Genomic DNA, 22906 nt, shown 5'->3' on the forward strand with positions numbered 1-22906 from the left:
AAGAAAAGTGAACCATACAAAAAAGAGCTTTTGAAAGAGACAGTACAAAAGCTAAAATTTATGAAAAGCCACACCAAGGCAAGATTATAAAAGTGTCTACAACTGGTATTGCTTCCCCAAGCAAATCCTTAAAAAAGGAGGTGGTGGCAAAACCATTAGTGCGCACATGGATAGATTCTTTTTTTAAAAAAATTTATTTATTTTTATTTTTGGCTGCATCGGGTCTTAGTTGCGCGGGATCTTTCATTGTGGCACCCTGGCTTCTCTCTACTTGAGGCTCGTGGGCTCAGTAGTTGTAGTGCGTGGGCTTAGTTGCCCCGTGCCATGAGGGATCTTAGTTCCCCGACCAGGGATCGAACCCGCATCCCCTGCATTGGAAGGCGAATTCTTAACCACTGGACTGCCAGGGAAATCCCATAGATTCTGATGAAGGAGGGCACTAGCAGCACAAAGCTATCTGGCCAGTGACCCTAACCGAGTCCCCTCATTTTATAGGTGATAAATCAGAGTAGCAAAATGACATACCCAATGACACAGGCAGAACTGTGGCAACCTTTCTGTTTGGTGCATTTTTTTCTTCCTGTAGGACCATATCATAGTGCCTAGCAACATAGTTAAGTAATTTTTAACATCGAGATATAATAGTAAAGACAATATTATAATGCATAAGAAACTGTAGTTCTTGCTTTGTAGCCCGATTGATATAGGTTTGATTAGCGTCTCCTTGACTTACTCCCTATGAGATCTGGTTGCACAGTCATGTATAAACGAACAATAAGGTCCTCACTCATACAACTTTGCTATTAGTTAACTACCAAATCCTTGCTTATTCATTTTGTACTTATTTTTCTTTTACCCGACCTAGAAAATTTGTCACATATGCCAACATTCATACACAAGCACACAGTGCATTGCCTGGAGTAGGGGAGCAAGAAATCCTAGTCGGGATGCACAGTCTTTATCTCTGAGATCACTCTAGCAAATAAAATTATTCAAAACTAATAAACATGTATTTACGCACTTTTTGGATCAACTACACACAATGCCACTCCAGGAGAAAGAAAAGAAGTGTTGTGCATAATGTTCTTTACAATCTAGCTTAAGTAGGTGTTGAACAATTAAACCACTACAGTAGGCCTTTCAAATGATGGAGTTGCTAGAACATTCTAGAATTAGGAATAGAAGATTCAAATTCCTACTCAGAGGACAAATGATCTCTGTAGGGGACATACGGTGTTTTTACAACCCAGCACATACATTTCTTATAAAACCCATAATCACAGCGTCTCACTGGCCCCCTCTAACCACTGCCAGCAGCAATCATGGTTGCTCATCCTCCTACACACAGTGACTGGTTCATGGGTTGGGTCCATAAACCAACAGGGTTAATTAGTATGTCCCATATGATCATACAGGAATATTGAAAGAGAAAAAAAGGGTTCCTCTGGTATAGCAAGCCATAAGGACAATTAAAATTGATTCTGTCAGTGGCCATCTTGCACATGGAAAGTTCTGGCCTCAAAAAGAATCTATGCAGAGGCAAGCTGGGCTGAGAAGTGGATAGAAGGAACAAGAGAGTTCTGACCTTTTCTGAGCCCCTTGATCCAGCCATACTTGATGATCCAACTATTGAATCTCCCAATTATATCCTTCTAAGAGTTTGTGCTATCTTGCCAACACATTCTTTTACGTTCATTTATAACTTATAAAGAATTCTGGTCAACGCAAGCTTCATCTTGCAAGTGTTTATCGTAACATTTTTAATACTTGCAAACTTGCAGTGACCCTGTCTACCTTCCCCACTGGGACCACCTTCCCCGCCTAGACTAACTCTAAATACTTCACTTTGTCAATGGGCTTTTACAAAACAGGAGCACTCCCTTTTAGCCTAAAAGACCTTCCTGAAACTTTTTACTCTAAGGGCCAAACGAGAAGGGACTCAATGAGCCAGAGAAATGTCCTAGGCCATCTCCCTCCTGCAAACACCCGCCCCAGGCTTGCCAAATCGGACTCCAGCCTCAATTTTACTCCTGAGCAGGTCGGTGGTTGCCTGCAAATTGGGAGCAAAGGTTATGTGCCAGGAGAGAGGGATTATAAAGGAGGATAAGGAAACTTTGGGGGTTGATATGTTCAAGGTCGTGAAAGCAATGATGGCTTCACAGGTGTATATATGTGTCACAACTTTATCAAATTTATACTTTAAATATGTGCGGCTTATTGTATGTCATTAATACTTCAATAGAACTAACACACACACACACACACACACACACACACACACAGAGAGAGAGAGAGAGAGAGCTTTATGAGGAAAAGCATTTTACAGCGTTATCCTTCTTCCAGCAGGGAACAAATCCTAATGCCTAGGGTTGCAGATGTAATTGGGTGACAAAGAAGAAAGTCACATACCAAGGATGGTAGGGCAGGATAATTGGGACCTTGATAACATGCTTGCATTGTGCACCTTCTCTAGATTACCTACTTCTAGACATCTTGCTACATGAAAATAATAGAGCTTACTATTTGAAGCAGCAGTAGCTGGGTTTCTCTTACCAGCAGCTGGACTCTATTCCTAATATGGTAGTCTTTGATGGTCTTTAACTTAAAGCCAATAGATCAGGTGATTCCCATGCCGGCTATCTTTTGTTTCTAATCTCAGAATAAAGTCCAAATACCAGACTGACAAATCCAAGAATGCGAAGGGCCTGGCTTACCTCTCAAGGTAACTCATTAGCCACTATTCCCCACCTCCAGTCATACTTTGAATTCTTCTAATGAGCCCTCTACACTTTGAGAGCCATACAGTCAAAGCACATGTTGACCTGATATTCCTAGCATGTGGCTAAGTGCCTGGTACAGAAGAGGTACTCAAAATACACTGCAGACATAAAGAGCTCATGATCTTGTTCATTATGCTTTAGGGATAGGAAAATGCTTATTCCCGAACGTAATCAATATTTGGGGTGAAGAAATCCAGCCTCGTGTGTTCCAGATTATTCTTTCTCTATATAACCTATAAAAGAGAGTTTCATTCTTTCACCAAATATCCACCACATTGCAGAAACAACATGCAAAGAGAGACCTGAATCATTTCTAGAGCAGCTACACTTTTTGAGCATCCAAATTCTACCAGGGTAAGTGAATTGCTTTGAGGACGAAAGAGGAATGTAGAACTTTGAAAAAACTGGATGCGATTCTGCAGTTAAATCATTCACAAATGTTTTGTCAGCACTAAAGCAAGAGAGAAGACGTGATGATAGTGGAGCGTAAGAAACTTAAAACAGTAATAAGATTTACAAAGACTATACCACCAAAATGTAACGCAGCATCCACCGATACATTAAAAACTAAGGCCCCAGACCTCTCCATGCTTCAACAGTCATAAGAGTAATTACACGTGACACTGAACTCTCCCTCTGAACTTCTGCCTAATGTGAACAATTGAAGAACAATTCAGTGATTATGAAGCATGTGTTTCTCTGATACCAAACATCTGGATGGAAATTTGAAAATTCTGTAAATAATCTGGATACTGCTAAATATCCAGACATTTAGTGTTGAAGCCAAGACTGCAGTTCTTCGTCTCATTTTCATTCCTCAAGTGATACAAGGAAGGCTCATGTGCTGTTGTCACATATTTTTCTTCTCTATGTTCTCCTTGGTGCCAAGCAGATTGCTTTATACTTACAAGGCACAGAATACATAATATATAATATCTGCTGTGAAGAAATTATATAAAGAGAATCAAAAGTAAGGTATCCTGACTTGCCATTTTCCAAGGATAACTGGTTTGAGGTAGCACTCACAGTTGCCAACGAAGTTTCAACCCCACCCTACGTCTTCCTTCTTCGGAGCAGTTTTGGGAGAGAAGACGTGGAATTATGGGCAAAACAGCCCTGCACTGCCTCCTTCTTTCAATCAACTAAATGTCAACCATATGGCAAGGCTGTGCTGGGCATTCAGGAAAGCCGGAGTGATTGGGACACGGTCCTTACTGTTGAGGGACATATAGTCTATCATATGACAAAATAAAAGGGTAATTGCTTTTTTCAGTGACTTCTTCATTGACCAACTTAAGAATCATAACTTAGTCCTCATCTTACTTACCAGCATTTGACACAGATGTTCAACTCTGCCTCCTTAAAATGACGTGCATTTGGCTTCTAAGACACCCACCTCTACCAGGTTTTCCTCCTACCTGACAGGCCATTGCTTCTCAGGCTCCTTGGCTGGTTCCTCCTTGTCTCCGAAAACTGTTATTATAAGAGTGTCCTGGGCTTCCCTGGTGGCGCAGTGGTAGAGTGTCCGCCTGCCGATGCAGGGGACACGGGTTCGTGCCCCGGTCCGGGAGGATCCCACATGCTGCAGAGCGGCTGGGCCCGTGAGCCATGGCTGCTGAGCCTGCGCGTCCGGAGCCTGTGCTCCGCAACGGGAGAGGCCACAACAGTGAGAGGCCAACGTATCACAAAAAAAAAAAAAAGAAAAGGAGTGTCCTTGGTTCAGTTCACAGATCACTGCCCTTCTCTACCTATCCTCACTAACTGGTTGATTTCATCTAGTAGCAATTCTAAATACCACTCTCTACAATGATGGCTCCCTGAATTTCAACCTCCAGCTATTCCTCTCCCCTGAACTCCACTGTTATTAGACTACCTGCCATCTGACATCTCCACTTGGGTATCTGATTGGCATCACATCTAATACTGAACCTCTTATGTTCCTTCCAAAGCCTGTTACACCCAGTCTCCCCATTCCCATTAATAGCAGATTCAGCAAGCCAGTTGTTTAGGCCATAAACCACAAGTAATCTGTGACTGGTCTCTCTCACACCCCATTCTCATCTATCAGGAAATTATGTTGGCACCACCTTCAAAATACACCCAAAATCTGACCATTTCTCTTACTTCCATTGCTATCATATTGGTCCAAACCTCCATCATCTTTGCTTAAATTACTGCAGTAGCCTTACAGGTGATCTCACTGTTTCTACTTTTGCCATCTATAATCTATTTTCAATTCAGGAGCCAGACAAACGTTTAAATGAAAATCAGGCCCAAAGCCACCAATGGCTCCCCATTTCCCTTGGTGTAAAAGTTCAGTTCCTTCAATCTGGGTCCCAGAAAGTCTCTGGCTCATTTCCAACCACTCCACCCACAGCTTGCTCACTCGGTCCCAGCCACAGGCGTCCTCTCTGTCCCTTGCATAAATCAGAAATACTCCTTCAGGATCTTCTCAAAGGCCGTTCCCTCCACTGACTTTTTCCAGATGTCTGTCCTTCATCTCTTTCAAGTTTTTGTTCCACTGCTATCTTACCGAGAAGGCTAACCCTGACCACCACACATAAAAATATGCCCTTATCCTCCCCTACCCCCCCACACTGCCCCACTGTGCTTCAGCCTTCTTACTCCATTTTTCTCCATAGCATTTTACCTTCTACCATGATGTATAACTTATTTGCTTATTTGCTTATCATCTACCTTCCTCCCCAAACATAAGATCCATGAACGCAGGACCTTTTGGTTTGTTTCGCTTACTGCTGCTGTTGCTTAATTAATATTATTGGAATGAATAAAAGAAAAATTATTTGGGTTCGTCTTAACATTTATGTTCGACTAATAATAATAAATTAGACTAATAATATAAAGAACCCTATCCAACAATGATTCTAGTACAATTTTACGGAAAGCTGATTTGTTCACGGGAAAGGTTACAGGAAAACCTCAGATGCATAGGAGAGCTTGGCCAACAATGGGAGAGAAAAGAGAAAAGAGTATTTCAAGAAACATATTAGACTCTACAGTAGACAGATAAAAGCAATTCCTATTTATTATTTTTAACCCAACGCTAATTTTCATGTCTTAAAATATTTGGCTGCCTTCTAGATTTAATTTTGAGCAAATTATCCTGTTTATGCAAGCTTTCATTAGGTATGTTTTAACCTCTGGTGAAAAGGGAACAGCCAATTCTGCAAATTCCATTCAAGAAGTATTTAGAAAGTATAAGCTCTGTGCTAAAAAAAAAAAAAAAAATGCTACAAACCAAAGGATGCAACAAAGAGAAAGCTATGATCTCCGCCAATAAACGGTGGATAGTCTAGCTGGGGAAAAAGCAAACACAAAGCAATCTATAGTATGGAGCATTGGTATGGTTAATGGCAAAGATAGAGTAAATTAAATCTTACAACACTGACTCTCAGCCCTCACTGTAATTTAGAATTAGCTAGGAAGATTTTAAAAAGGGTTTTTTTTAAACCAAAAAAATCACATGCCTCTCCCTCTCTCTGAATACTCATTGAATTAGTCTGGGGTGGCACTCAAGTAGTAAGACTGATTCCCAAGTGAAAATTTAAGGAAACAATTCTTTCTGACTTAAGAAACGGGAGGCTTTATTTGAGTAGGTTTCAAAGACAGAACAAGGTATTATAGGTCAAGAGCAGAGGATCAGCAAAGACAGGCAACAAAGGGCAAAATGTCTGGGGAACCCTCTGTGGCTGAAATATATGAAGACATGCACACGGGAAGAGCAGATGGTGAAAGATCTTAAATGGCATGCTAAGGAATTCGGGTTTATTCTCTGAGAGTTTTCATCCACTATTACAAGTGCATTATTCAGTTTACAGTGATAAGACAATATGGAGGAACAATTCAGGTGAAATGTGATAAGAAGGAAGACGAACTAAACCTAGCCTGTCTTCACCAGTAATTCATATGTGTTTGAGGTGATGTGGCCCACTTTTAAACTACCTAAAACTGTATGCAAATTAAACCACTGAGATGTTCAAATCTCACTTTTCAAACGTAGGCTGAAATACAATTATTCCCCTAATAAATTTGCTTTCTTTCTAAAAGCCTCTTAATTATGTTGTTAAACTTTGTGAAAGAAAATGACCTCATTTCAAGTAAGAAATGACATAAATAGCACATTTCGGTAACTGTTTTAAAATCAAAAGTTGGGAAATTTCACAAACATATTTGGCACAAAGGCCGACTATGAACACCAGCTCAACAGCATCACGTGAAAATTCCAGGTTCTGTAAACAGTGAATCATTTTTAAATTCAAAATCCAAGTAAATATTCAGCAACCACTTAAATATTTTAAATTCATTCAGTAGTTTGAACAAGGGCTGAGAAATAACATAAGCCTAACCACATATTAAATAAGAATAATTTGAAAAATAATGATCAGAATTTTGAAAAATGTCAAATATAATAATTTGAAGGCAATTACAAAAGTAGATTTTTTTTCTTTGGCTGAAGTATTAGTGTTTTTCATTTATTTTGGAGTAGAAACTGAACAAAATTATACTTTTCCAGCCCTCTAATGACCAGAATAGGACTTTTAAAAATGTACAGGAAAATCATTCCAAATTTATACTCACCATACCTCAGTCATATTTTTCTTACAACTGAAAGATTAATACTACTGCTTTGAGGGTATGAACTCTTGCCCCCGTAGGGCCTGCTTGAGTTAACACCAGCCTGTAAGTGTTAGAAATCCCAGTAGCTTGAAAACCTTTCCATTGTAACTTACAGGTTTGTAATTCAGAAATTTAAAATAATTCAACTTTTTCCACGAAGCTGTAACAACTTGCTCTTTTTTCTATAGCACATTCAAAGCATTTATCCACATTCTCTCCTTTTATCCTAACAACTCCACAAGGGAAGAATGAAAAATATCATCACCAGTTTATAAATGAAAAAAGTGAAACTCAGATGGAGACGTTTGCCCAAGGTTAAATTCCAAGCAAGCTGTACAGTTGGTATTCAAATTTAGGTTTTCTTCCGAAACCCAGCTGTTTTTCTTTCCATAGACTGTACAGATATATATATATATATATATGTATATATATATACATACATACATATATATATACATACATACATATATATATATTTATCTGCTATGTTTTACCTATTTTAAGACAACCTCAATTTCAGAGATACCTAAAACGCAAATAAACATATGTCTTAAAATGAATGTAAATTGGTATAATTTTTGACTGCATGGAGATTTTTTCCCCAAAGCAACCCAAGATATAGAAAAAATATTGCAAAAAACCAACAGAAGCAAACTTAGATTTTAGAAGAATAAATATAGAATAAGAAGCAAAACTGAAATGACCCTTATTTAAAGACCATGAGTTATATTCTGTTCCTTACGTTCTTAATTAAAACTATTCATACACATACATATAAACAGCAGTCGATTCCTAGAAGTCTTTTTTCTCTGCTTAAGAAGCACAAGGAGACATATTCAAAACGTTACATATTTTAATATAACACTTATTTCATACCTTCTAAAATTCCCCACAAATCACTAGGAATAATTAAAGTTATTTTTCACTTTTTTAAAATACTTTCAATCAAAATTATTTTAAAATAAGCGATTAAAAATAAAATAGACCGTTTTCCCAAAGCAGTTTTCACTTGTGTTTATATCCTGAACAGTATCAAAAAGACCAAGCTATTTCCACACTTCCTCAACTCAATCATGCCTTCTTCTCCAACCCACAAAGACCTACCCTAGTCCTAAATTTTGTGGCACCTAAAGTGCCACAAATAAATCCCCACTAGATCCTGTCTTCACAGAGGAGGTACTTGCCTTTGTATGTGCTTATTATTTCCCACAGTTCTCAGCAGAATGCACACAGTAAGCAAATGTTTATTGACTGAAGAAAGCTCTTGAGATCGTATGTAGAGAAGATAGTGAATGAAAAAGAGGCTTCATAAGGCATGTTGATTTCAAAGCCCAGTTTGGTTCACTGCTGTATTCCCAGACTGAGAACAGTGCCTTGCACACAGTAGACACTCAATAAATATTTGTTGAGTGAAGAAACATTCAGTTTCTATAAATGTAGGAAGTTCTAGAGCAAGTCACTCTCTTTTGTTTAACATCATGAAAGTGCATAAAGAAACCATAGCTTCTCCCTTTCCTCCTGTATCTATAAACTGTTGATATTCACTACACTAACGTAAAGTTGTTCATTACTAGGGATTCTATTAATTAAAACCACCAAACCATAACCAACAACAAAAATCAGCCCCACCTTTGGCTAGTGATCAAAAATCCATGACAAGTTTGGGGGATGTTCCATCCAACCTATTTTAATGACATGCTTTCTGGACTGGTCATGAATTCTGCCCTAATCTCAAGGTCATAAGCAGGCCACCTGAGCATGTGGACAGTTAGGCTGCCCTACGTTCCTCAAGAAAATGCTTCAAGGCAAGAGTGATGACTCAACGCAGACCATGGCCTTTACACCTACCACACCCATATGCAATCCTGGATTTACTAACACTTTTAGAAATAATCTCAGATCCAATCCCACAACTTTGAGCTTATTTCGGAGGCAGCGAACCAGGTGGGACTGGAACCTATAAAGGGTCCTCCTATTCATGCCTTAAAAAGAAATGTCTCCCAAGTCTTCAGCCTTAACCCTTCCCCCAACCACTTGACATTTCCCATCTTAAAATGTTGAGGTGAAACCAGGGAAGATACAGAATCTAAATAATAGCAATGGCACATTTTCATCATCTATTTAAGTCCTGGTTCAATGTTTACCTTTCATTCATTTCCAGTTTAAACTGCTGAACTCATCTAAACTTGTTCACAATGTATAAGCAGTAGACAGTAATTCATTTTAAGAAATATCCTTTTTCTAAAAAGCCTTAGGGCTTCCCTGGTGGTGCAGTGGTTAAGAATCCGCCTGCCAATGCAGGGGACACGTGTTCGAGCCCTGGTCCCGAGCAACTAAGCCCGTGTGCCACAACGACTGAGCCTGCACTCTGGAGCCCGCGAGCCACAACTACTGAAGCCCGCAGGCATAGAGCCCGTGCTCCGCAACAAGAGAAGCCACCGCAATGAGAAGCCCGCGCACCGCACAAAGAGTAGCCCCTGCTCGCTGCAACTAGAGAAAGCCCACGGGCAGCAACGAAGACCAAACACAGCCATAAATAAATAAATAAATAAATTTAAAAAAAAATAAAAAGGTTTAGATTTAAAAGGGCCAACCATCTTTACAGTCCTGTGAATTTCCAATTAATTTTTACTACAGTGCTATTAAAATCAATAGAATACACTCTGAAGGTCAATCATTTAGAACAGATATAAAAGTCTTATATAATATGCTCCTTCAGAGTTACCTTTCTCTTTGCTTTCCTAATACACAAGAGATTCAAGCAGAAATGACATATCTCAAAAGCAACAGAACCAGATTTAAAAATAACTTGCCTTTAGAAAAAAATATATATACGGCATATTAATCTATATAGACCTCCTCAGTGACGTAAGTATGCAACGCAGACATTCTACTGTGTGTAAGCAGATACTATAAGGTTAAATGTCTGGCAAACAGGTAGCTAAATCATGAGGGGGAGGGGCAGAAGTCAGCATAAAATGGGGAATGTGAAGTTCTAAACAGGCCATTCATGCTAACAAAAGAAAATACCTGGAGAATTGGTCAGCTTTTACTTAATAAATAATCAATGTGATAGGCATGTTCAGGTGAGACAAAGGTGGATTCTCATCTGAAACTTGACATGGATCTCCGATTACAAGTACCTGAATCACCAGGTGGTCTAGAATTTTTCCCAAATCTAGGATTAGTGACATGTTGATTAGATTCCTACTAACTAGTCAGAAAGACATACTTTTTACAGGTTTATGTCTTGCTTTCAAAGCTTTGCAACCCTGTTCACATACAAGGGAACAGTAATGCTAAAAGGACCCAGCCTCTCCCTCCTGCTGGGGACCACAGGCAGACTCCGCACTCCAAGGATGTAACCTAAGCTTGCACAGATGGCCTAGCTCTCTGCTAATGCACAGGAGCTGGGCTTGTTTTCAGGGTGGGTGCTGCAAAACAAACCCAGGTGTATTTATAGACAGGAGCAAGACTATGATGGAGGGATGATGACAGAAGATGAAGTTTCTTCTGCATGGTAAAGAAGCCTGTGGAAAGATCTGGATCCCACAGCCTGGGTTCCACTTCTTGACTCGCCAACTATCAACTATGTAAAGTTATTAAAGCCCTTTTCGGTCTATTATCTTACGTATAAAATTTAGACAATGCCCCTTGCCTCGGATGATTGTCAGAAAAAGGAAAGTGTATGTAAAATCTGGGACGTGGTAGGCCATTGGTAAACGGCAATCTACTCTCCCATTCTCCTGTTCACCCTGAATTGCCCCTCAAAAATTACAAACATACACTGCAGGGTTAAAACTAAAAAGCCCAAGCTGGTTGGCAGGGAAAGAAACAACCTGGGTGGAGGCTCGCTTATTTACTGGAGAATTTAGCTTAAAATGGATTTAGGATAATGATAAGAGGGGAGATACATGGGAAAAGCATCAGGTATAAGCAAAACTCCCCCCCCCCAACTCCCGCTCCCCGCAAAAAGGCATTCCTTTATGTAAGCACGAAACAAACTTCGGAAGCTGCGGATATCCTGTGAACCTACACGGTGGCCTCAATTAAAATCACAGGCGCACGTAGAGCTAAACACGACGCACACCATCCATATGCCGCCTTGTCAGTTTCAGATCACGCTATTTTTGCAAAATTGTCCTCAAACCCAAGGCGGCTCCCGCCTCCAAATCCGCCCCAGATGGATTTGGGAGCCAAGAGCGAGTTGCAGAAGGTATAAGGATGGGAAAGTGGAGAGGTCTGTTCAAATAACTGAAAAACAAGGCGGTGGGTGAGGGGGCGGGGTAGAGCAATGGGGAAGAGACGCGGCCAGTGAGCCAGAAAGACGGCGGCTTCACAATGAAAGGAAAAGACTGCGACAGTCGCCGGCTCCTGGTCCCCGGCGGGGACGGATGGCGAGGCCGAGCGGGGGAGGCCAGAGCGTGGGAAGACAGAAAGGGGGTGCGGGATGAAGTGAGAGTCATTGGCCAGACAGGGAAGTCACGGAGCACCCGAACAGGTGCAAAGCCCCCAGGCGGGGAGGAATGGACTCGGGATACTCACGGTGTAGAGTAGGTTGAGCGCGCACAGGCAGTTCTTGGAACACGCGAAGCCCCCGCAAACCATCTTGGAGCCTGAGGTTCCCGGCAACTGCAGGTAAAGTCTGGCTCCGGCGGAGCCTCCAGGCAGCCTCTTTGTCCTTGCCTTCGGGGCCTGGCCGAGGCGACGCAGCAGCGGAGACGCGGTGGGGAGCCCGGGGCTTGGGCAGTGGCTGCAGCGCGCGTCGTGCCCGCGGCCGTTCCTACCCGCTCTGGAACCTGCGGCCGCAGCAGCTGAAGACAGAGTCGGAGCCCGAGCCCCGCCCAGACCCCCGCCTCGCCCCGCGTGCTGATTGGCCGCCGGCGGGGAACAAAGGTAGAAATATGCAAATAAATGCGCTCAGCTAGCTGGGATCCGGGAGGGGAAGGGAGGGCAGGGGCTGGGCGGGGCTGCCCCTGGGAGAGGGAGAAGGGGCGAAGGCCTTGAGGGAGAGTGCCTGAGGCCAGAGTGTGTGGCAGCGACCTCGCCGCGGGTTCCTGGGGAGCAGGTGAGGAGAAGAGGGCGGGACTCCACGGAGATCCACGCTGGCAGGGAGAAAGATGACAGCACCTCTCGGTTCTTGGCCCCAGCGGGTGACGTGGCACCATTTTGAATGAGATTTTAAAATTAAGCACCTGGCCTTGTTTGAATGAAGAAAAAAAGGAAGGAATGAAGCAATAAATGAATGAACGTGAACGATTTAAAAGAGAGAATGAAGTGGGGGAAAATGAAAGGAAGGAAATAAGTGAAAGAATAAACGGAGAGATGAAATCTCTGCTTTTCTCAGAAAATAGGTAAGGTATATGGCCCATAATTGTGACTCTTGTCAGGTCAGATGTATCCTTCAGGGATTTGCAAAAATGCTGATAAACTTTATCATACATGCAAAAGAAAATCAAGAGGTTTTTTTGTCTTCCAATCTTGCATTTCAATAAGCTGAGGGGTTTTTTCCCACAAACAACTGTGAAAAAATTTTAATGACACAGTCTCCACCTCTGTCAATTCATTATCATTTTGAGTGTCTATTATAGAAATGCTTCATGTATCCTCAGATTCCTCACCTATAAATTGGGATATTAACGGTATGTCAAGCACTCTTTGCAGAGCGCCTGGCACAGTGTAAGGACTCAGCTAGTCCTTAATACATGTCAGCTAGTATTAATATATCTAACAGTTTTTGAAAACCTGCTGTGTTCCAAGCACTAAGCTAAGCCAATAAAGGTTTGGTTATTTCATGGTGCCTTCTACCATAAAAGGTTCTTAGAGAGAAATATTCAGGTACTTATATGAAACCTAAGGGTTCATGCTGAGTAAGTTATGTGATAGCAAATGATACTGTATATGTTAAATAAAATATTGCAGCTGATAAAAATAATTTGTCTTCTTGGAATTGTCTGCTTCCTCTTCTAATCTCTCTTTACCTTCCCAGACCCGACTTCACCAAGAAAGCCACATTAATTCTTTAGCCTTGGTATTCCACATTAACCTTTTGTATACACCCAAATGAGTTCCTTTTTTTTTTTTTAATTTTAATCTGGAAAATGACCTTCAAACCCAAATAAAACTTGGTGGCTCAGCTTTCCATTTGAGAAGCCAGAGGCTTATTAAAGAAGAATTAGGGGGGAAATCTATTCTTTCTCTTCTCATTCGTGGATGTCACCAATGTTACTACCACTTCAACATAACTCAACCAACTGTGACAATTCTCTATTTGCTTTCTTCATAATACACTCTACTATCTGTCTGTGGGTTGAATCTCTTACTTTTTCTCATAGGAATGTCCCCTATCAGTCAGGGGCCCAGCAGGAAGGAGGTGGCTCATTCAATGACTGAGAAGAGTTTAATAAAGGGACTGTTTTGAAAAATATGGACAAGGTTAAAGGAAGCCAACAAAGGATAGTGAAGCAGCTCAGAGCTAGCAAGAGCAGGTAGTTATTATAATTCCCCTTAAGTCTGGGGGGCAATTTAAGGGAGCAGTTATGGAAACCAGGCAAGAGCTAAAGTTGTAGGAGGGTTGCATTAGGAGTTGTGGCCTTTAAGAGGGAAAACAAAGAAAGTACTGCAAATTGGAAAACAAAACAAGGGAACATAGTGGGATTCCACCTTAGAATTTGAATGTAGAAATTTGCAAAAGACCATTTGCTCCCACCCTAACAAGAATGAGCTAGAAAAGCTACAAAACTATAGTTTTTAAAAAAAAAAAAAAAAACCTATCAGAAAACAAAACAAATGAACAAACAAATTCACAGATACAGAGAACAGACTGGTGGTTACCAGGGAGGAAAGGGGTGGGGAGGTAGGCAAAGTGAGTGAAGAGGATCAATTGTATGATGATGGATGATAATGAGACTTTTGGTGATGATCACTTTGTGGTGTATGTGGATGTAGAATTATAATGTTGTACACCAGAAATGTATGAAATGTTATATATCAATTTCACCTCAACTAAAAAAAAAAAATCTCTCATGGAACTCAGGAACCAAAGACATCTAAAGGAACTAAAATCCAAGAAGTAATAAGACATTCTTAGGAAGAAAAAGCCCACAGTGTTTTTATCTCTTATGGATTAGCTATAGAAAGAAGACTGCCATAGAGAGGGATAAAGAGAAACCAGCTGATCATTTAACCATCTTTTAATGTGGGTGTATGGTCTAGTGTGACAGTTTATAATCCAAGGATCAAAAGCCACAGAGTGAGTGTACAACTACTTGCCAACTCTAACCCATGGGCCTTCACATAGTACAAGGATTTGAAGCTCTATAGGCTGTGGTCAGGCAAGAGAGCTCCCTCCCCAGCTATCTCAATGGGCACAAACATCCTCAAGTATGACAGTGGCTAAAAACAGGTTAGGACAGGAAAGACAAAGCAATCTGGGTCTTTACCTAATCCAAAGCAGTGGCTGCCAAAGACTAAGGAATTAGCAGAAGAGAAAAATCTCTTTACAGTATACTGCAAGAGCCCTCCAAAGCTGAGTTAAAACAGCAAGAAAGGGAGAGGACTCATAAGGACATGAGTGAAAGCCAAGGACACGACAGAAGAGCAAAGAACACTCCCCAGCAAAAAAAAAAGTAACAGCCAAGTTGTAAAGCACATCTGAGGCTGAGAATGCTGGTGACTGAGCTGTAAAGTACAAAGAGATCTGTATGAGGTCTCCTTCCTATAAAAGGAAAATCTTGATTGTGTCCTCAAAAACATTTGAAGCCAATGCTGAATTGAACCTAACTAAACCTGTAACAAATCCTGATCCAGCTCAACTATAGTGCAGACTGACTTAGGTACCCATAGTAGCAGCCTGGCAGAATAAAGGATGTACCCATTTCTGCTGGTAAATATTATTTACTTTACTCTCAGTGTCCTTTTATACACACTACCTGACACACAATCAAAAATTATGAAAGACTTGGATGATCAAAAAAATTTGACCTATGGTCAAAAGAAGAAATGGTCAGTAGAAGCAGAACCAGAGATGATCCAGATATTAGAATTATCAGACAGGTCCTGAAAACTCAAAATGATAAATGTGTTCAAGGATTTAGTGGAAAACATACAGGAGCACACGGAGAATTTCAGCAGAAAGATAAAGATTACTAAGGGGAAAATGAAAATAAAATGAAAAATATAATCAGAGATTTTTGAAAATGTGATTTCAGCAGACTGGACACAACAGAAGAAAAAAGTAAACTTGAAGATAAGTCAAAACTAAAACACAAAGATGAAAAGTGGAAAAATGGATCAGAGCATTTGATACCTGTGAGACAAAAATCTAGTAGTGTGTGTGTGACTATAGTTCCAGAAGGAAAAGAGAAAGAAAACGGGGCAGAAGGAATATGTAAAGAGAAAATAATGGTCAGGAATTTTCCAAAGTTAGTAAGAGATATCAACGCACAGATCCAAGGAAGATCACCTCCACCATTCTCTACTAGTCAGGAGAACCCAAGCCTGACAAGTTTCAAAGTGAGGGGAAAGCAGACCCACCTCGTGATGGGAGGGTTACAAGTCACACTGCAGAAGAGCATAGAGGATGCTAGGTACTGTAGTGTATCTTTGGAAAATAAAATCTGCCACAGGTAATGTCCTTTTTCCAAATTATGCTTTGATGTTGCACCTTTGTTGACAAATTGCTGTTTTTGAGTGAGGAAAAAAAATAGGACATTGGACTGTAGTTCTTCTCAGAGAATTATATTGGAGACTAAGGTAAGAGACTGTTTATTTTGTTAAGTGGAAGAGGAAGTTTTATTTTTATAAAAGAAATTTGTCAGGCTTCCCTGGTGGCACAGTGGTTGAGAGTCTGCCTGCTAATGCAGGGGACACGGGTTCGTGCCCTGGTCTGGGAAGATCCCACATGCCGCAGAGCAGCTGGGCCCATGAGCCATGGCCGCTGAGCCTGTGCGTCCGGAGCCTGTGCTCCGCAACGGGAGAGGCCACAGCAGTGAGAGGCCCGCGTACAGCAAAAAAAAAAAAAAAAAAAAAAAAAAAATTGAGTCTCCTAGAAAACAGCTTTTTAAACTGTTTTTAAATAGGAATAACAAACTAAATCTAATCAGTTTTACATATAATTTCTTAATCCTTAAATAAATCTTTAATATGAGATGAGTTTCTAACAATTTAGGAGATTGCTATACTCCTTTCTCTTTCTCCTTTGTTTTAAATGTGTTTTGTTTTGTTTTGTTTTTGATCTAATTCAAACAGAATTCTCATGCATTAGTCCAGATTCTCTGAGAAGCAAACACCAAGACTGGATTAGATGCACAAGAGATTCATTGGGAGAAACATCTGTGAGGGAAAATAGGAAAGGAGCCATAGGAGGCTAGGAGAGCTAAAAGAACACAATTCAGGTCTGACCTCTATGAAGGACAGAGGGAAGGAAGGATAAAAGAGAGGGAGGGATAGAGGGAAGGAGGAAAGGAGGAGGAAAGGAAGGAAGGAGAAAAGGGAGGGAGGAAGGAAGGAAAGTCTTAGACTGCAGTGCACATTTTAAAAGCTTTGGCAAGGAAAGCAGGGAGTCTTCAAGCCAAAGCCAAATGTCAGAGACATCCAGCACACCCTCCTGTAATGAGCCTGCCTTGGTATCTCTGCCACAGTAATTGGCTAGAAACATCAGCACAAATGCTGTGATGAATTTCAGAGTATAGCGTTGGGGCTGGCTTCAGTTATGCTCCCACGAGAGATCTGAGAGGTGTGTTTTCCTGAAAAATAATTGTGACTACATATTCCCCTTCTGTCCTAAAAATATTTCTCTAGTCACATTTCAAACGATCTTTCAATTTTTCAGTCTTCATCATTTTACCATGGAAGGAAATTCTCTCACTTCATCTGGGTAATCTATTGCATGTTTTAACAATCCTTATCTAAAAATTCTTTATTTGTGGCTTAGATTTAGCTTAACATGATCTTAATTTTTTTAATTCTGTTTTTCTTTTTCTATCAGTTCAGTTTAAGGTCAACATTTCTTTTTTTAATAATTCAACACCAAGACTTGATTGTGTTCAACAAATCCTAAGCAAAATTACTCCTAAGGTATTGTACAGAACTTTTAACTATGTTACCAAAAGACTTTCTAGACTTCTCAGAAATATAAACATGAAATTGATAAACATAAAATTGCTCGTGCACAATTTATAGTCAAATAAAATATCAGTAATACTGCAAATTTAAATTGCTTCAACTACAGTACACTTTGCTATATCTAAACCCCACTGTATTTTCCTTAGTCAATAAAATATCCTTAAATAAATTAAGCGCCAATTTTTTAAATGTCTCTCAGTGATTTTACTAGAATTGATCCAGTTAAATTATTTATAACGATTTTCTTTTTATTACAAACTTCTTTGTCATCTATTCCTCTGATACTCTTGTGTCTCCAGGGAAATAAAGGAAAGAACTGTAGAAACTTTCCTTTGTAATGATTTGCAGCTTTTTGCATTGAATGAAGCTTGAGAAGGGAGTTTCTTGGCCAAGAAGGAGACGAAGGAGCTGATCAATAACTGTCTGTCTTCTTCCGAGTCTATCTCTTGCTCTATTTTCTCTGTTATCCTTTTTGATGTTTTGCCAAACTTTAGCAATTAAATGCAACACATTCATCCCTCCTACAATAATATTCAGACTCCCTTTTGCTATGCAGGATGTTTCACAATTCATGCTAAAAGACCTCAAATCATAATTCATTTTCAGAAAATGTTTTTCTTCTAACCACAAATTAAACTTGAAGTTTGTTATTGCTTTTACTTGCTTTATTTTCCCCTCCATATGATGCCAAGAAGACTAAAACATATAGATATATATGACTATCTTCTCATATATGACACTAAAATCTCAATTCTAAATGTCTGTAAGTGACTATTTTTGGTGGCATATTCAGCTATTACAAAATTACATACAGTTCCAGGGCCTAATGGGCAAATTCAGCTTGATGGCCAGACAAATCCAACCTGATCAGCTGACTTTAAAGAGGTGGGACAATCAGCTTTAGTGACAGGATAATCCTCTTGGCCCTTTGCCTCTTTTGTCTCCACATTCTCCCTTCCAATTTTTCTTTATTCACTATATTAACAATGTACCAGTGAGATTACAATTTAGAGGGAATTGATGCAATTTATTAATGTTCCATCACACCTAAAAAAATCTTTCTGGAAATCTACCCTATTTCAATTCTGAGGCCTGAGTGTGTTTCATTTTAAGTGCTGTAGATCAGTATGTGTTGTATTTATTTAGTCCAATGGCTACTTCAGTAAATACATTATTTTTATTTGAAAGCGAATAATTAATAATAATTAATACAAATATATTAGAATGAACAGGAAAAGGTGCAATTAAAGTGGTCAACAGCTTTATAGCTTATTTAAATAAGCTATCATTATGTTTGAGAAAAATGGAAGGAAACCTAGCATTTATAAGGGTGACTAAATGTTCTTAATTTTTATAAAAATGTATCTTTCTGCCTCACCTATAAACAGTTTATGAGATCTAAAAGTGAGATTGATATAGTCTAATGCAGCTTCTGTTGCACTGGAAATCGTCCAAGCTGGAAACAACTCAGATATCCATCAATACTAGAAATGGATAACTAAACCATGGTACACTCACATAGTGGAAACCTATCCCAAACCAAAAATGAACAAAATCCAGCTAACTCAACAATATGGATATGTCTTACCAACGTGGAGTTGAGTGAAAGAAACCCAAACGCAAGAATGTAGATTTTATAATTCCATTTATATAAAACTCAAAACCATAAATTTAATGACAGTATTTAGAGATGACTTAAAAACTATAAATAAAATCGAGGGATCGATAACCATAAATATCAGGTAGTCGTGCATTTGAGGGAGTGTGTGTGGAAACAGTGATTGGGAAAGGGTGAACGGGGACTCCCCGGGCGCTGACAGTGTTCCTGGATGATCACTTTGGGATTAGACTGTGAAAGAGTTGAGAGCGGGGAGAGAAATACTTACAGCCTAAAGTAGCAGTAATCTGATATTTTAAATTATATAAACAATGGTATTCTAGAAAAAAAATAGTAAAACCGGGCTTCCCTGGCGGCACAGTGGTTGAGAGTCTGCCTGCCGATGCAGGGGACACGGGTTCGTGCCCCAGTCTAGGAGGATCCCACATGCCGCGGAGCGGCTGGGCGCGTGAGCCATGGCCGCTGAGCCTGCGCGCCCGGAGCCTTTGATCCGCAACGGGAGAGGCCGCAACAGTGAGAGGCCCGTGTACCGAAAAAAAAAAAAAAAATAGTAAAACCACCTGTGTATTTTTCAAACTTAGTTTCTTGCACAAATTTTTCTTTAAAACAATAACTGTTTATTAAGGAGTACAGTTCGTAAGGTGACTTTTGTCATTTCAACTCAGGGGGTTTTGTATAGTAGCTGTTACTGCCATAAAATGCCAACTGTGTCTTCATGATATTTTTGGCAATCTACCAGGTACTATTTAGGGCAAAGACACATAATTTTGGGAAATAAAAGTGTGTCTGAGTTAAGTCATATCCTGTTTACAAGTTCAAATATATTGGAACACATTGTTTAGCACTTTCCTAAAATAAAGGAGCATGGTAAATTTTTTGAGACTTTATACAACTGGTCAGAAAATATTTCGTCTCTCTCATTTTATTGAAATTGCCCAGTGTATTGATCTAGGTTGGAAATTATTTCTCCTTAGAAGTTTGAAGGTCTTTATTAAATTCTGTCTTGCAGTGTTGTTGAAAAGTCCAAAGCCGTTATGATTCCTGATACTTAACTCATGACATTTTGTATTTTTTTGATCTTCTCTTTGAAGATTCTATTCTATTCTATTCTCTTTGAAGATTCTATTCTCTTTATAGAATCTTCTCTTCGACCTCAGTGTTCTGAAAATTTGGAGGAACACTTTAAGAAAAAGAATAACAAAGTGCAAAAAATAAAATCTGGTACAAAATTAAGTAATTGTCTAGAATAGGTAAACACAACAAATTATAAATTTTTAAAATGATCAGTCCTAAAACCTCACAAAATCCTGAAAAAAAAAACATAGCTTTTATTAATTTACTGCCTTATATAACTGTATAATACATTTTTTCTTTTTGGCTACTTACTTTGATCTCTTTTTTATGTGGTAAATGTTTTGTAATATTTTCCACAGAGAAAATAGAAAAGTCATTATCTTCTCTCTAGTATGATTGAAATTTATTTATTATCAATAATTTAACTTTTTTTGCTCTACAACTTACAGTCACAATGCATTATTGGTAATGTTTCATAAATTTGGAGAAACCCCTGATCTCCATTATCTATTTCTGCATAATATATTACATTACCCCTAAATTTGATAGCTTAAAAAATAATCTCTTGGGGCTTCCCTGGTGGCGCAGTGGTTGAGAGTCCGCCTGCCAATGCAGGGGACACGGGTTCGTGCCCCAGTCCAGGAGGATCCCACATGCCGCGGAGCGGCTGGACCCGTGAGCCATGGCCACTGGGCCTGCACATCCGGCGCCTGTGCTCTGCAACGGGAGAGGCCACAACAGTGAGAGGCCTGTGTACCGAAAAAAATAAATAAATAAATAATCTCTTTATTCTATCTCATAATTTCATAGGTCAAGAATTTGAGCAGGGCTGAGCTGGCCAATTCTTCTGCTCCCTATAACGTTGATAGGACTCTTAGGTGATATTGAGGTGGCAACCAGGTTGGTCTGCAGAGTCTGTTTTCACATCCTCACCTGCTGGGGTTCAGCTGAGATGTTCTCTCTCTCCACTTAGTTTTGGGGACTATCCACATGGTCTCTGTGTGAATTTACCACATAACATCTTTGTGCTCTAAGGAACAGAGTGGAAGCTTACGGTCCTCTCAAAGACAGGCCTCAGAACTGGCACAGTATCACTTCTTGTACTCTGGGCAGAGAATTAACTGGTCAGGCCAGATTCCAAGGGAGAGGAAATTAGACCCAATCTCTTGATAGGAGTGTGGAAAAGATTTTTGGGGGGTGTCTTTACTATACCACATTGATTCTATTTTAGTTACCTATTGCTACCTAACAACCACCCCCCGCCCAATAAGAGAAGCTTAAAACAATAATTTGATATTATCACCCATGGTTCTGTGGGTTTTCTGGACTCAGTCAGGCATTTCTCACTTGAGGTTTCTCAATCTGTTGCAATCACATGGAGGCTTGAATTGGCAGGACATAAAAGATGGCTTCTCACCAAATGCCTGGAGCCTCAGCTGTCATGGCTGAAATAGGTGGAGGATGCATGCCCTCTCACATGACTAGCTTGAGCTTCCTCACAGAATGGCAATCTTAGGGTAATTGGGCTTCTTATACAATGTATTGCTTCCCCTACAGTACATGTTTCAAGAGATCCAGGCAGAAGCTGCAAGACTTCTTAGGACTTAGCCTCAGAATTCACCTACTAAGGTGAATCTACTACTTGGTAGGTGAATTCACCTACTAAGAATTCATCACTTCTACCACATTGGTCAAAGCCAAGCAATATGGCCAACCCAGACTTAAGGGAGGAGATTGTACAAGGGCATGAATACCAGAAGGCATTGGGGGTATCTTTGATGTTAGTGGTCTCACGCTAACAAATTTCTTTCATATATATTCTCTTCCTTTCAAGGCATTTCATAATCTTAAATACTCTTGAATCGACAACTCAGTAAGTTTGCATTGATGTCCATAAGTAGTGACATATTATAGGTTTTATGCAATTGTACCTGATATGAGAAAACTTCCATTTTGATGAGATACATACAGTTGAGACAGAATCTTCCATTTACAAGTTTACATATCTAATGATTGAAAGAATTTTCCACAGACTTCCTTTTGGTTCTGCAAATCACAATCTTTCTCCTCCATGTTCTTTTTGTGCTGGGTTCCACAGGATAAATTCATAACAGGTTCTGATTCTGGCACTGCACCTTTGTGTTTCATGGAGTGGATTAACATGGTAGCAATATGAGTTTTCCTGGAAGACATTCCTACATGAAAATAGCTAAACTATATATGGAATATATATATGGAACATCTGTATATGGAAGTGACTTCAGGCTACATAACTATATCACACTAAACCCAAACTAAATATGTCCCTAGCTTAATTCAAATATGTGGACAGCCTCTACAAAGCCACCTGACAGGAGGGAGAAGTGTGACAGAGGAGAAGTTGGAGCAGAGAATGTCAGCTGATTAGGGTTAAAATATCTTATGTTTGCATGTTTTACAGAAACGTTGGACTATTTGAACACATTGCTAGAACGCCTTCCCAAAGCCTTTGTAAAGGCTTATTTACACTCTTTTCCTTCACCTCCAGTCTCCCCAACACTTGAGGATAGCTTTCCTCTGGCTTGCTGCTACAGGCTCTATTAACATGCCTCCTTTCCTCAGATTTTGTCCTGCTTCAATCTACTCCCTATCCTGCAACAAGAATAATCACTCTAAAACATAAATTTGACCT

General features: G+C 39.8%; 1 protein-coding gene across 1 annotated transcript in view; it reads right to left on the reverse strand.

The window, feature by feature from the left end:
* TSPAN13 (tetraspanin 13) overlaps positions 1 to 12288 on the reverse strand; it is a 33415-nt gene extending 21127 nt beyond the window's left edge. The window contains exon 1 of the mRNA XM_065883856.1: positions 11964 to 12288. Coding sequence (XP_065739928.1) covers positions 11964 to 12026 — 63 coding nt within the window. The 5' untranslated portion in view covers positions 12027 to 12288. The remainder of the gene's footprint in view (positions 1 to 11963) is intronic.
* Positions 12289 to 22906: the final 10618 nt, after the last annotated feature.

The sequence above is a fragment of the Phocoena phocoena genome, chromosome 9, assembly GCF_963924675.1.
Source record: "Phocoena phocoena chromosome 9, mPhoPho1.1, whole genome shotgun sequence".
NCBI classification, from domain to species: Eukaryota; Metazoa; Chordata; class Mammalia; order Artiodactyla; family Phocoenidae; genus Phocoena; species Phocoena phocoena.